Here is a 16,372-nt window from a genome sequence, read left to right on the forward strand (position 1 = left end):
GAGTATTGTGTTCTTCTTTTACTGCCGAACGGTTGGCCAGCCAACACGTGTTTCGTCTGGGGAAGTTCCCCTAGACTTCTTCAGGGCTATGAGGCAATGCCAGGAGGGTATCCTGATTCTCTAAGCCGGTTGTACTTCCGGACTAGCTTGTCGAAGGAAATGGGTGTGATCCACAGGTTGCACAGGTCCTAAGTACTCCCGGTCCTATTAATTGCAATCGTCGATGACAGACAGCGCACTCGCTGTGTCAGAATTGCCCATATTGGCTTTATCGGAGGGTCTCTGATCTGAACCTTTTGCACTTCATGAATTCTCAGCTCTCATATACAGCCGGGACGGAGGTATAACCGGTCTTGACTTAGCTCAGAATGTGAAGTGGGATAGAGTCAGATCGCAGAATGGCAGTGGGTCTGGGTCAGTGGTCTTCAGGGTCCGGGCCCGTTGTGTGTCTGTGTCAGGTTCAGGCAGGGTTCAGTATGTGCAGTGATGTTGAGGTGTGTGCTCCAGGGTCCAGGCCCGTTGTGTGTCTGTCTCGGGTTCGGGGCAGGGTTCAGTATGTGTGGTGGTGTTTGAGGTGGGTGCTCCAGGGTCCGGGCCCCGTTGTGTGTCTGTCTCAGGTTCGGGGCGTGGTTCAGTATGTGGAGAGATGTTGAGATGTGTGCTCTAGGGTCCGGGCCTGCTGTGTGTCTGTCTCTGGTTCGGGCAGGGTTCAGTATGGGGAGTGATGTTTGAGGTGGGTGCTCTAGGGTCCGGGCCCCATTGTGTGTCTGTCTCAGGTTCGGTCCAGGGTTCAGTATGTAGAGTGATGTTTGAGGTGTGTGCTCTAGGGTCCAGGCCCCGTTGTGTGTCTGTCTCAGGTTCGGGCAGGGTTCAGTACGTGTGGTGGTGTTTGAGCTCTGTGCTCTAGGGTCCGGGTTCGTTATGTGTCTGTCTCAGGTTCGGGCAGGGTTCAGTGTAGGAGAGTAGGATCTGCTTCACATGGGTACCCCCACTTTTTGCTGGTGTTTCACTGTTTTTCGACCTTAGTCTGGCTGTGGCCCTGCTAATCAGGCCCACAGCCTAGCTGCTTCCTCTCTAAAATGGTTTGCATGTACATTAGGTACATATCTAATTGGATTCTGGAGTGCCTTATAAGCCCCTAGTATATGGTATACTATGTACCTAGGGCATAGGTACCTCAGAGACCTACCAGGGGCTGAAGCATGTATTACGCCACCCCTGGGAAGCACTCCAAAATGGCACCACAGATCTGCTACTGCAGCCTGGGTAAGGGTGTGCTTTCATCCCTTACAGTGGTATAGGCTACCTATATCCACATATATATATACAGACACATATAAACCTATAAGCCACTCCTATGGCTGGCCTTGACAATCCTGAAGGCAGAGTGCTTGGTTTTATGTGAGAGGGTGCCCAAGCATGAGCTGAGCCCCTCTGCAGCTTTCGGAAATACTTCCTTATGGCTGTTCTGTGATACAGCCATACCATATACTCTTAAGTGCATTATAACCTCGCGGTGAATGCTAACTTTGGAATGGCTGCATCAAAACATGTCGTGTTTGGTGTCAAACATCTTGGAATACTACCCCCCCACCCCCACCAGTTCTGGCGGCGGGGGTAGCATTCCACCCTTCTAGAGGGAGAGACATGTTCACACTGGTCTAACCCGGTAAGGACTTTCTACAGCCCTAGCATCACAAAATGGATGCCTCTGCCACAGACACAGGTCTGGCCTCCTGCTACTGCTCGAGGCTCCTTCGCGATTGCTAGCCCGTTGGCTAGTAGGACCCCACGAAGGCAACTCATCTTTCCTCTTCTACTTGGGCTTTCCTGGTTGCTCCAGACGTGCCCTGACTTACCCTCACTGGGTGAGTCCCTCAGACCTTGCTGGTCTGCACCACAGTCCTTTCTCTGAATTCCTGTGACTTGCGGTTGCCAAGGCTTGTTGGGTCCAATCTGGTCACCGACGCCGCAGCACTCGACAGACTTCGTGGGACAGCTCGAATCCAGCTCGTGGACTTCGTCGACGCCTCCTGGACCTCGTGGCTGAAGAGTCCAGACACCCATCAACTCACCTGAAGCACCCAACATCTGTGGGCATTGGTCCATCCTGCCCTAGGTCACTGGCAAGTGACCCAGACTCTGTCCCCTCTGCTTTCAGGTTCCTTCCATCCTAGATCCAGGCTTGGATCTCTCCGGACACTTCTCCTCTTCTCGGCAGCAGCAGTTCTTTGCAGGCTTCCATTGGAATCGATGACGCGACCCGACACCAAAAGACACCTATGCACCCGGCTTCCCTGGGTGAGGTAACTCGAGTACTCCGGTGCTCCCGTGGGTGCTAGCCCTATAACTTCTTAAGTCCAAAAGGGTTTGGTCCAGACTCGATTAGAAGTGTCCCTAATCTTTAAATTTCCAACCGCGACATTGCCCATAGAAGCTAACGGGAACCCACGGATGTGTTCACACACTGCACACGGCCCCCGTGGGTCCCCTGTGTCACTACCTTGGGTGGTTCCTTGGGGTCCCAGCGATTCTACAGGCTCTAGGCCTTGTGTCTATTCCAGTCGTGGTTCTTATACCACTTTTTGGTATATGGTTTGGTACGCCCCAAGGGCCCAAACGTGTATTTGTGCTATTACTGATAATTGCTAACTTGTAAACAAAGTACTTCGAACTCCAGTCTCATAAAGAGACTAGAGGGGTGTGTGTTAACCTAAATACATATATTTTAAATATATACCTGTTGTGGTTGTCTTTTCATTTGGTCATTCAAGAGATTATAGACTGGTAAAACAAGCTGCTTTACATTCCTTCAAGACTTAGCCTGAAGGCTGCTCTCCATAGCTACCACTAGGATAGCTTTCAATAAAGGTTGTCTTTAACCTATCACCATAAGGGGTTGTTTGGACTGATACAAGATGCCCACTAGAACTAGTGGACAGCATATATCAGGCCACCTTCTCACATTCAGTGTGTGGTGGTGTTTGAGGTGTGTGCTCCAGGCTCCGGGCCCGTTGTGTGTCTGTCCAGGGTTCCGTGCTCTCACCTCGCAGGTTCTTGATGAAGTCGTCCAGTTTCATCTTGCGCTCCGCTTTCACGCTGGGGCTGTACATGTCCGTGTTCAGCAGGATGATGGCGAAGGCCAGGATGAAGATGGTGTCGGGATTACGGAACTGCCGGACCAAGGCGGGGTTGCACACACAGTACCTCTGGCTGTAAGGAAGGAGAGGGGAGGCTCGGTGAGAAAGACACGGCCCCAGGGCTGGGGGACACACACACACAAACACACAGACACACACACAGGACACACACACACAGGACACACACATACAAACACACTGACACACACACAGGACACACACACACAGGACACACATACACGCACACAGGCTGTAAGGAAGGAGAGGGGAGGCTCGGTGAGAAGGACACGGGCCCTAGGCTGGGACACACACACACAAACACACACACACAGGACACACACACAGGACACACAGGCTGTAAGGAAGGAGAGGGGAGGCTCGGTGAGAAGGACACGAGCCCTAGGCTGGGACACACACATACAAACACACTGACACACACACAGGACACACACACACAGGACACACACACACAGGACACACATACGCGCACACAGGCTGTAAGGAATGAGAGGGGAGGCTCGGTGAGAAGGACACGGGCCCTAGGCTGGGACACACACACACAAACACACTGACACACACACAGGACACACACATACACACACACAGGCTGTAAGGAAGGAGAGGGGAGGCTCGGTGAGAAAGACACGGACCCTAGGCTGGGATACACACACGCAAACACACAGACACACACACAGGACACATACACAGGACACACACATACACGCACACAGGCTGTAAGGAAGGAGAGGGGAGGCTCGGTGAGAAGGACACGAGCCCTAGGCTGGGACACACAGACACACACACAGGAAACACACACAGGACACACACATACACGCACACAGGCTGTAAGGAAGGAGAGGGGAGGCTCGGTGAGAAGGGCACGGGCCCTAGGCTGGGACACACACACACACACAAACACACAGACACACACACAGGACACACACATACACGCACATAGGTTGTAAGGAAGGAGAGGGGAGGCTCGGTGAGAAAGACACGGACCGTAGGCTGGGACACACACACACACACAAACACACAGACACACACACAGGACACACACACACAGGACACACACATACAAACACACTGACACACACACAGGACACAGGACACACACACACAGGACACACATACACGCACACAGGCTGTATGGAAGGAGACAGGAGTCTCGGTGAGAAAGACACGGGCCCTAGGCCGGGACACACACACACAAACACACTGACACACAAACACACTGACACACACACAGGACACACACATACACACCCACAGGCTGTAAGGAAGGAGAGGGGAGGCTCGGTGAGAAAGACACAGACCCTAGGCTGGGACACACACACACAAACACACAGACACACACACAGGACACACACATACACGCACACAGGCTGTAAGGAAGGAGAGGGGAGGCTCGGTGAGAAGGACACGGACCCTAGGCTGGGATACACACACACTAACACACTGACACACAAACACACTGACACACACACAGGACACACACATACACACACACAGGCTGTAAGGAAGGAGAGGGGAGGCTCGGTGAGAAAGACACGGACCCTAGGCTGGGACACACACACACAAACACACAGACACACACACAGGACACACACATACACGCACACAGGCTGTAAGGAAGGAGAGGGGGAGGCTCGGTGAGAAGGACACGAGCCCTAGGCTGGGACACACAGACACACACACAGGAAACACACACAGGACACACACATACACACACACAGGCTGTAAGGAAGGAGAGGAGAGGCTCGGTGAGAAGGACACGGGCCCTAGGCTGGGACACACACACACAAACACACACACACACACACACCGAGACAAACACACACGGAGACACACACACAGGACACACGCACACAGGCTGTAAGGAAGGAGGGGAGGCTCGGTGAGAAGGACACGGGCCGAAGCCGGGCCGGGGAGCAGTTACCGCAGAAAGGCGAGTGGGAAACATGAAAGTGAACATGGACAGAGCACAAATAGCGCTCAAGGTGCCTCGGAGGCGGACACGACACTTTCCCCTCCTCTCAGATGGACAGCATGTTGTAAAATAACACAAACAAACATCTTTATCATTAAAGTGTGAGAGAAGCCACACTTTCGGGTATAATGTTCTTGGGGTGCCCATATTTCGCTGGACTTGTGAAACTCCAAGCAAATGGAAGACAGACCACTCAATCATTAGACACTGGGACATGGAAGAAAGACTTTCAACCTTTTCTTAAACTCGTGGACTGTCAATGGTTTGCAAACCACACAAAGCAGGCTCTGTGAACAGGTTTGGTGATGTATGTGAGGGCGTTGAATGAGCCTCCTCTCGCGCTGGGCGGGCACCTCTTTCTCAGTGGTATGGGTCCAGTTAATAGCCCTTCAGGGAGCAGCCGCTTGGCTTCTGGCATTACAAACAGAGCAGGCATCCCCTATCAACAAGCACAAGGACAGCCCTCTGTGGCCGTCTGATGCCATTGGCAATGCAAGGGTTGTTCTAATGTTCCCTCCTCTAATGCGAAGGGGCCGCCAGAGGAGGGTCTGGCCCCTTTCCTTACAATGCTCGAGAGAGGGACCTGAGTGCTGCGGGGCCCACAAACAAGTATAGGCAATAGAACCGCCTATCAGGGCATTAACCTGTCTGGAAGACAAGGCAGCGAAGCGACACAGATCCGACGTGGCCCCTGAAGCTCCCCGTTGACATTGGCCCCCAAGGAAAGACGCAGATGTTCTTCTTTCACGCTGAGGAACCAGGAAAAAAGACACCTGGCGGGTGATTCTGCATCGCTGCCAGTGCTATGAACGACTCCCTACGTCCAGGACACACACACGTGGACTCAACCACCATTGAAGAAGCCCTCCATCGAGGCCGGCTCTTCACAGAGCCCCAAGATGCTGACCTGTAGGTACATCACCACCTCACACACCTGGTCGGGACCCAAAAGAGTCTGGATTAGGAGGACATTTGCCCACTTAACCCCACAAGAGCCCTCATTGCCCCAGACACACCCCGAGATCCCCCGGTTTTGATTGTGGTAAGTGAAAACGTACCGCCCACTTGTGTGGCAGGCGAGTAAATGCTGCAGGACCAACTGACATGTAGTATGTTATCAGCAACATCTATGGTCCAGGGTACAGAACGCTCCTGTCTGGCCGAGTATATCCCATCCGCACCAAAAGACCTGGAAGATGGGAGAAGAGAGAAGATCTCAGCCTGTCCTGAATGAAGAGCAGCAGAAGAACCGGGAAGGACGAGGGGATCTGGCTCACCTGTGTAGACGAAGATAAGAAGCGGCGTGGCACAGCCATGGCACCCGTTGATATTGATTGGCACAGCCATGGCACCCGTTGATATTGATTGGCACAGCCATAGCACCAGTTGATATTGATTGGCACAGCCATGGCACCCGTTGATATTGATTGGCACAGCCATGGCACCAGTTGATATTGATTGGCACAGCGATGGCGGCCATTGATGTTCAAGGACACACAGAAGTTCAGCGGCCCGAGGACTTGATTATGGAAACAAATAACACACTTCAACCACTGCCTGCGTCCACATACACCAAACCCCGGATCAATGCTTTCGTGGGAAGAAGACCCATTTAGGGGTGACTTGAATGGAGAATGCTGCGGTCAAAACCAAGAAAGGAGACCCCGGAAACTGGCATAGAACGTTTTTTGGAGAACTGTTTTGCGGCTCATTACTGACTTTCTCCAAACATATGCGGGAAGACTACAAATACCATGATGCGCCCACCAAGTTCTAGCGATTATTGCACCGCCTTTAGAGAGTTCAGAAGGCTAAGCCGTGTCCTTCAATGGCCGCAATTAATGGACCACCTTTACAGAGCGCAGAAGGCTAAGCCATGGCCCTCAATGGCCACGATTAATGGACCGCCTTTAGAGAGCGCAGAAGGCTAAGCCGTGGCCCTCAATGGCCACGATTAATGGACCGCCTTTAGAGAGCACAGAAGGCTAAGCCGTGGCCGTCAATGGCCACGATTAATGGACCGCCTTTAGAGAGCGCAGAAGGCTAAGCCGTGGCCCTCATTGGGCGCGATTAATGGACCGCCTTTAAAGAGCGCAGAAGGCTAAGCTGTGGCCCTCAATGGCCACGATTAATGGACCACCTTCAAAGAGCGCAGAAGGCTAAGCCGTGGCCCTCATTGAGCGCGATTAATGGACCGCCTTTAGAGAGCACAGAAGGCTAAGCCGTGGCCCTCAATGGCCGCGATTAATGGACCGCCTTTAAAGAGCGAGCCAAAATTAATGGACCGCCTTCAAAGAGCACACAAGGCTAAGCCATGTCCCTCAATGGCCACGATTAATGGACCGCATTCAAAGAGTGCAGAAGGCTAAGCCGTGGCCCTCAATGGCCGCCTTTAAAGAGTGCAGAAGGCTAAGCCGTGACCCTCAATGGCCGCAATTAATGGACCGCCATTAAAGAGCGCAGAAGGCTAAGCTGTGGCCCTCATTGGGTGCGATTAATGGAACGTGTTTAAAGATCGCAGAAGGCTAAGCCGTGGTTCTCAATGGCTGCGATTAATGCACCGCCTTCAAAGAGCGCAGAAAGCTGAGCCGTGGCCCTCAATGGCCACGATTAATGCACCGCCTTCAAAGAGCGCAGAAGGCTAAGCCGTGGCCCTCAATGGCCACGATTAATGGACCGCCTTTAAAGAGCGCAGAAGTCTAAGCCGTGGCCCTCAATGGCCGCGATTAATGGACCGCCTTTAAAGAGCGCAGAAGGCTAAGCCGGGGCCCTCATTGGGCGCGATTAATGGACCGCCTTCAAAGAGCGCAGAAGGCTAAGCCATGGCCCTCAATAGCCGCGATTAATGGACTGCTTTCAAAGAGCGCAGAAGGCTAAGCTGTAGCCCTCAATGGCCGCGATTAATGCACTGCCTTCAAAGATCACAGAAGGCTAAGCTGTGGCCCTCAATGGCTGCGATTAATGGACCGCCTTCAAAGAGCGCAGAAGGCTAAGCCATGGACCTCAATGGCCGCGATTAATGGACCGCCTTCAAAGAGCGCAGAAGGCTAAGCCGCGGCCCTCAATGGAAGCGATAAATGGACCACCTTCAAAGATCTCAGAATGTTAATCTGTGGCCCTCAATGACTGCGATTAATGGACCGCCTTTAGAGAGCACAGAAGGCTAAGCCGTGGCCCACAATGGCCGCGATTAATGGACCGCCTTTAGAGAGCGCAGAAGGCTAAGCCGTGGCCCTCAATGGGCACGATTAATAGACCACCTTTAAAGAGCACAGAAAGCTAAGCCATGGCCCTCAATGGCCGCGATTAATGGACCGCCTTTAAAGAGCGCAGAAGGCTAAGCCGTGGCCCTCATTGGGTGCGATTAATGGACCGCCTTTAAAGAGCGCAGAAGGCCGTGGCCCACCATGGCCACGATTAATGGACCGCCTTTAAAGAGCGCAGAAGGCCAAGCCGTGGGCCTCAATGGCTGCGATTAATGGACCGCCTTCAAAGAGCGCAGAAGGCTAAGCCGTGGCCCTCAATTGCTGCGATTAATGCACCGCCTTCAAAGAGCGCAAAAGGCTAAGCCATGGCCCTCAATGGCCGCGATTAATGGACCACCTCTTAAGAGCGCAGAAGGCTAAGCCGTGGCCCTTAATGGCCACGATTAATGGACCGCCTTCAAAGAGTGCAGAAGGCTAAGCCGTCGCCCTCAATGGCCGTGATTAATGGACCGCCTTCAAAGAGCGTGGAAGGCTAAGCCGTGGCCCTCAATGGCTGCAATTAATGCACCACCTTTAAAGAGTGCAGAAGGCTAAGCCGTGGCCCTCAATGGGCGCGATTTATGGACCGCCTTTAGAGAGCGCAGAAGGCTAAGCCTTGGCCCTCAATGGCCGCGATTAATGGACCGCCTTCAAAGAGCGCAGAAGGCTAAGCCGTGGCCCTCAATGGCCACGATTAATGCACCGCCTTCAAAGAGCGCATACGGCTAAGCTGTGGCCCTCAATGGCCACGATTAATGGACCACCTTCAAAGAGCGCAGAAGGCTAAGTCGTGGCCTCAATGGGCGCGATTAATGTACCGCCTTTAAAGAGCGCATAAGGCTAAGCCGTGGCCCTCAATGGCCATATTTTTATACTAATTGAGGAATCGCATTCACACCTAAAACATTTGCAGTTAGTATTTACCTTGTTTGTTGAGATAAAACCACTGACGGTGAATGCAGCCTGCGTAAGTCCCAACAGCGGAGACCAACTCATGCATTCCACTCAATACTTTGTCCGAAACCCATTTGAAACCAGCCGGTGCTGAAGGGAAATACGAGCTGGGCCCTGGAAATGGGAATCCCAACATTGGGGGCTGCAGTGAGCCCCCCCTAGCACAGCTGGAGGGGCTTTCCATGCTAAAAGGCACATTGTATCAGACATGCTCTTTCACAGGGCTCCAAGTTCACTCTCCAAGGTGACCCAAAGGCCCACCTGAGTTTGTGATAACTCACTCATTAGTTCATCGTCCAAGCACTATGATTTTTTCGTCCACATGGAAGCCCACCTTGAAAAGAGGCGGTCCAGTGAAGAGAACAGTTCTCTTTACCCAGCTTTGCGTCTCTAACAGTCACAAAAATAAGTATTCCAGAAAGTGATTTGTTTGATGATTTCTGCTTGGGTTTTGAGGCATAATTCACTGGATGTCTCTTTAAAGGGGGCGGTCCTTTTTCCACAGTTCACCAGAATAGCTGTTTCTCACGGACGACTCCTCCCTGGACTAGTTGAAGACGTACAACTCCTTGGACGTTTCTGCTAGTGTCGCCTACACACTATGGCCTATGTAGCCCTTTTTGGGTGTTCTGCGGCAGTCAGTGATGGCTGGGTAATGTATGCCCCATAGTGCCCCTCGGGACCGCTTCATCCCTCACCTGAAAGCTTCAATGAGTCGCTCCACCTTCTGAGCCTCACCCTGAACCCGGATGTGAGCCTGGAACTTCCGCAGAGCATCGTCCAGATCCATATTGGAAAAGTCCATCTCATCCACAACGCAGCTGAAAGAGAAGACAAGAGGGGGCAGTAAATACCTGAGCGCACGCGAGCGTCCAGTATGTTCTCACGGCACAGAGTCACATTCGAGGCTACACAAAGAAGCTAAATCATGGCACAGGTTAGTACAAACGTTGTATGACCACATCCTCAAGGATCTACCTAAAGATCAATGGAAGAAAGAGAGAAGTTTGGCCAAACAGCCCCACATCCACCTGATTACCTCACCAAGGTGACCGTAGAGTGTTGTAGATTGTGGGCATCACCAGGACATGCAGGAGACATTATTGGACAACAGACCTGTGGTGTCTCCAAGTGGCCAGCTGGATTCCAACTGACCAAGAGCCAAAGACTAGTGCAGGGAAAAGCATTGAATACAGAGACCTTAACATCCTGACATATCTTAAAGCTACAACACATCTCCTTTCCTTAGCAGAAAAAAGAATGTAGAAAACAAAGAATCACAGTGAAATACAAAGCACAAACCCTTCCCCCACATCACACAAATGCATAGTTCTCTGTCAGCTTCTCCTAAACTTTAAAGTACAGCTTGCACTAACCGGAACACAATGCCTTCTGCTAGCCCTTTTCTGGAACATTTCCCCAGTCACCTGCAAGACATCATACTTACTAATGGCTGCAACCCACTCTTCTTAACAAAGAGTATCATTCACCCTTCAACAGCAGTGTACACGCTCCCAACTACCTCCTTTCTCAATTTTTTCTTGTACTACATTTGAATCAGGCAAGCGAGAAAGACAATCTGCCTAGCCACTGTGCCACCCTGGGATGTATCCAACGAGAAACAACGTGTACTGCACAACTTTTACAACGCAGTACTCTACAACGCGGTCGTTGCAACAACTGCATTGTTACCACGCGAGTTATTACAACGCAAGTCGTTTCAACAACTTACTCTAGGGGGCGTGCAACACCAGGGAATATGTTGGATATTAAATCCAACACCTTCCCTGCTGTTGCGCAAACTGGAGTAGGAATAGTAATTAATACTATTCCTAAGTCCAGCGCGCCCCCTAGAGCAAGTCGTTGAAACGACTTGCATTGTAATGACACGCGTGGTAACAACGCGGTTGCTGTAACGACCGCGTTGTAAAATACTGCGTTGTAAAAGCATGCGTTGTAACGTGCTATATTCGTACCCAACATAATGAGAACAAATCTGTAGCATGACTGCAAACCTAGACAACATGTGACTTCAAGATTCTTAGAAAAGGTTTACGGTCATTATGCCAAATAATCTTTGTGTCCCAAATATATGTTTTGAAATGCTCAAACCCTTTTGTGATCCCTCTGCACAGCCACTGTCTCAGAACATCGATGAGACGTTAAATTGCTTCCTCGATAATTCTCCCTTAGTTCATACTAATAATGAAAAATATGATATCAAAGTAACATTGAAGGAGGTTGAACTTGCTGTAAAAAGGCTCCCAGTAGGTAAGGCGCCTGGCCTCGACAAAATTCCTGGTGATCTTTATAAGGACCAAACAGAGATATGGGTTCCATATCTCTGTTTATTGTTCAACGCTATACTCCAGGGCTCTAAATTAGCTGATACCTGGGTGGGAGCTGAGATTATACCAGTGTTCAAGAAAGGATCCCCACTACTCCCGGCTAATTACCGTCCGATCAGCCTGATCGATGTAAGTCAAAAACTATTTGCACGTATCATTCTCGATTGGCTTCAGATCTGGATGGAGGAACAACTGATCCCGAGCCCCTATCAGGCTGGTTTTAGGGAAAAGACATTCACGGTCGACCAGTTGCTAAGGCTCCAACTTTTGTACTGGAAAACTGTGACAGTAGAGGGTGGCAGCCTCTACTTAATTTTTGTTGACCTTAAAACTGCCTTTGACTTGGTACCCCGTCAAATACTATGGGCAGTATTGGAGGATATGGGGATCCCTGCATATCTCCTTAACATCATTAGGAGACTTCACTCGGATAACTTTGCCCAAGTGAGGATTGGTAAATGGGGAGGCTTAACATCTAAATTCCCAGTCAATAGAGGAGTAAGACAGGGATGTGTCCTTGCACCCACCTTATTCTGTCTTTTCGTCAATGCACTGATTGTCCACCTCAAGGGGGTCAAAGATATCGATGCCCCAAAGCTAAAAAACGATCAGGTGGTGGCATTAATGTTTGCTGACGATACTCTCCTATTGTCAAAATCGCCAATGGGAATCCAACGTGCCCTGAACAGCTTTGTCAATTTTTGTTATAAAAGGGGGTTGGAGATTAATACACAAAAGACTAAGTTTATGGTCTGTAATCCACCAAAGACCAGGTGTGCCAATCCCTCCCTGAATGGCATAGCTTTGGACAGGGTAACTGTATTTGAATATTTGGGTATCACCCTCACCGATAGAATGGATTGGGGCCCACAACTGGCTAAGGCTAAACTCAGACTTGGGCAGACCACAGGTGGTATTTTAAAACTCCACAGGGAATCCACCTCTAAGCCAGTTGCTTCCATTATAGAAATATATAAAGTACAAGCTCGGGGAGCAATTTTATATGGGGCGGAATTGTGGGGACATTCCTCGGTAGAAGGTATCAGTAAGACTGAAAATCTTTTCTTAAGATCACTGCTGGCCCTTCCATCCAGTACCCCTCTTATTCCGATTAGAATGGAAATGGGTATTAGACCCATAGAAGAAGAAGTGGCTTTACGGCCCCTAACCTATTGGCGCAGACTTTGGGTTACCCCTGAGCTGACACATTTTAGAGCTGAAACTGAAGAGTTACTGGGCCTTCCTTGGACTGAGAAATTGCCCTGGTTTGCTTTTATAAAAAAAGAAAGTATGAGACTGGGTTTATCAGGTCTTTGGTCCAATCCTGCAGTAGCCTGTGCTGAGCTGTCGCGTGCTGATTTGGTCAATTTGTTTCGCATGAATAGAATCACGGATACCCTCAGCAATTCCGGCTTGGGCTCACTTACCCTCCACTTTTTTAATATAAAAGACGAATATAGACTGGAGCCGTTCTTAGATGAGATTCTACCCAGTGCAGCGAGAAAACTTTACGTGCAATTTAGATATGGCACACTCCCGCTTAGGGTTTTCTCCTATAAATGGTCAGCCAACAAAACAGTAGAATGCCCTGCCTGTGGGGCTAAGGAAGAGACTGAGTCCCATGTTCTCTTCTTCTGAACAAAGTATAAATCCATATGGCAACGGTGGCTTGTCCAACTTTGCAGAAACCTGGGGTTTAGACATCATAATGAGGCCCTCAGAATACTTAAATGTAACACTTCTACTCCTCTTGTATTCTCTGTTTCGCGTTTCATCGATGCTATGTGGCGCAGGAGAAGATCCTTCTTATAAAAAAAATAAGGGAAAAGGAAAAACGAAAGAGGGGGAAAAAAAGGATTTTTAAATTTTTTTTTTAATATAAATTTATCTCCCAGAAACTAATCAAGAATTGCAAACCTGGAGGGGAGGAGCCTAGCGCTTGACCAAGATGGCCGCGTGAGCTTAGAGCTCCCGAGACCCTCGCGCCCTCCGTCGACTATCCTGTCTCTAATCCTGCTGGTATGCATGGCACCGTGTTGCTGAGTTGTCAGGGAGGCGATTGATGCTACCCGCGGTCGGATCGCCCATCGGGAACCGGACTTATGACTGGCGAAAGATTGCGGCCTAACTCCCGGAGATGCCAGGGGCTAGAGTTGGCAGAATGCCCGACTTCTAGTTGATCAACAACGGCCTGGTGAGGTGTGAACTGTCGGACGGAGGCCTTCGCTCTTTCACTTTCGATTTCGTTCCCTTTGTCTGCCCGGACACTGTAGAGCTCTGGGTGGCTTTATAACCCCAAGGACGCTCGGCGGGCTACTCTGGCAGCACAAGGCGGACCCGCTCACTCCTTATTCCTCTCTCTGAGAGGGAACGGTCTTCACTGCATTGGACTGCCTGGAGTCCATTATGTCGGGCAAAGCAGAAGGGGATCGGCTGAAGACTAAGTCCACCAGGCGGGGAACGTATTCCCAAGTCAACAGTATGGACCGCTACGCCCTCCTGAAGACATCGCCGAGTGGATCGAGCCAGGCGCCGGATGCCCAGAAGGAGGACTCGCCTGGGACACCGGAGCTCTCCCTGCAGGATGTCATGGGCGCGCTTGATGGGATGCAGACCTCGATGGGGAGGCAATTCGAGGCCCTGGCGCATAAGGTGGATGCCATCCTGGTGGATGTCAACTTGATCCGCTCGGACCTGGACAAGACAAACGAACGCGTTAAGGACCTGGACCACAAGACCACGGGCCTCACTGATGATGTTGCGGATTTGCAGAACGAGGTCCGGAAGCTGAGGGCCGAGAGTGACCTCGCCGCCCGCCGGCTGGAGGACTTCGAGAGCCGGTCCAGGCGCAACAACGTGCGCGTCATCGGGGTCCCGGAGTCCTCGGATGAGGCTTCGACGGACCTGCTTGTGGAAGATTTGGTCCTCAATCATCTGAAGCCTAAGGGCCTTGGAAAGTTTTTTGCGGTGGAAAGGGCCCATAGGGTGCCGGGCGGACGGCCCAAGGCGGGTGCCCCGCCGCGGCCGATTGTCGCCCGGCTCTTTCATTTTCGAGATCGGGACGCTATCCTGCAAGCTTCGAGGGTGACGGGCCCAGTCCCCTTCCAGAATGCGTCGGTGAATTTTTATCCGGACTTCACCCAGCAGGTGCAGAGACAGAGACAGAGACAGAGCTTCCTGGGGGTGAAGCGGAGACTTCGGGAACTGGACCTGAAGTATGCCATGCTTTTCCCCGCCAGACTACGGGTGGTGCATGAAGATCGGACATTCTTTTTTGACTCTCCTGTTATGGCCGACGAATGGCTGGACGCTTTGCCCCGGCGACGGACCGGGGACGACACAGCCGAGCATGGAGACAGTGGCCGGGATGGACAGGGCTGAAATCTCAAAGCCGGCCTGACTTGATTTGACCATACTTGAAGATTTGAACAGAGTGCAGTAACTGTGGAGGGTTGCGGGAGGACGAGGGGTGCTCTTTTCCTCCCTTAGGGTACTTTTTGTAGATTTTTGTTTTTGTAGGGCGACAGGCACACTGCAAGTTGGGGGGGCTTTTTAAGCTGCAGCAGGGGTGCAGGGTGGGGGGAGGTATGGGGATTTTGAGTTTGTTGTTGGGGGGTTTATTTCTGCAAGGCATGATGATTATCCTCAGGACTGTTCCATGGTGGCGCCTCGGGTGTGGGGTGGGCCTCTTTCCGTTTGAGGATAGGGGGTAGAGGCTTAAGTGTTATAAGCTGGAATGTTAATGGTTTGGGGGATCGCATCAAGAGGGGGATTGTTTTGCAATTTCTGAAACGTTCAATGCCAGACGTTGTCCTGCTGCAGGAGACGCATCTCATAGGCAATACGTGCTATGCCCTGAATAGGAAGGGGTATAAATTCATTGCACACTCGGGATTCTCTTCTGGGTCCAGGGGTGTGGGCATCCTCGTTAGAGCATCGTTGCCTTTTGAGGTGGACTCCACCATTGTTGACGATAGGGGGATGTTTGTGGCGGTGGCAGGGAGGTGGGAAGGAAGGACTTTGGTTTTGGTTTCGGTTTATGTCCCGCCGGCCCTGCAGGCCTCCACATTTGCTGAACTGGGCAGGGCTTTGCTGACTCTCCCGGGGGGAATGCTGGTAGTGGGAGGGGATTTCAACGCTGTGGGTTCCGGACTGTTGGATAGATACCCGCCCAGGGACACAGGGGGGGCTCAGAAATGGCTTCCAGACTTCCTGGATACGTTTGGTCTGATAGACTGCTGGAGGCTCCGGCACCCCACACAGAGTCAATACACGTTTCACTCCGGGGCGCATGGTAGCCTCTCCAGGATTGACTACCTGCTCACTCTGGCCGCACATGCCTCGTTGATATCCGAGGCGAGGCACATGGCACGTGGTATCTCTGATCACTCGCCAGTGTGGATCCGGCTGGATCTAGGTCGGGAGGGAGGAGGGAGGGTGGCCCCCATCAACCCATGGTATTTCCGAGACCCCAAGATGCGCAGCGCCCTGGTAAAGAAGGTAGATAATTACTTTAAGGACAATCTGGGAACCGTGGACTCGGCGGTGTCGCTGTGGGAAGCTTTTAAGACCGTGCTTCGGGGGGAGGCCCTCTCCCTGGTGGTGGCTGCCAAAAACCGGAGGGATTGCGAGGTGCGGCAAGTGGAGGAGGAGATTGCGGCCCTTGAGGGGAATATGGAGGAGGATGTTACAGAG

General features: G+C 51.5%; 1 protein-coding gene across 3 annotated transcripts in view; it reads right to left on the reverse strand.

Moving 5' to 3' along the window:
• The window catches only part of IQSEC2 (IQ motif and Sec7 domain ArfGEF 2), a 559,465-nt gene that overhangs the window by 254,698 nt on the left and 288,395 nt on the right, over positions 1-16,372 (reverse strand). For all 3 annotated transcript variants that reach the window (XM_085629906.1, XM_085629904.1, XM_085629905.1), the window contains exons 6-7: positions 10,028-10,150; positions 3,047-3,213 (exon numbers count right to left, since the gene is read on the reverse strand). In XM_085629906.1, the coding sequence (XP_085486032.1) occupies positions 3,047-3,213; positions 10,028-10,150 (290 nt within the window). The remainder of the gene's footprint in view (positions 1-3,046; positions 3,214-10,027; positions 10,151-16,372) is intronic.

The sequence above is a fragment of the Triturus cristatus genome, chromosome 10 (assembly GCF_964204655.1).
Source record: "Triturus cristatus chromosome 10, aTriCri1.1, whole genome shotgun sequence".
NCBI lineage: Eukaryota > Metazoa > Chordata > Amphibia > Caudata > Salamandridae > Triturus > Triturus cristatus.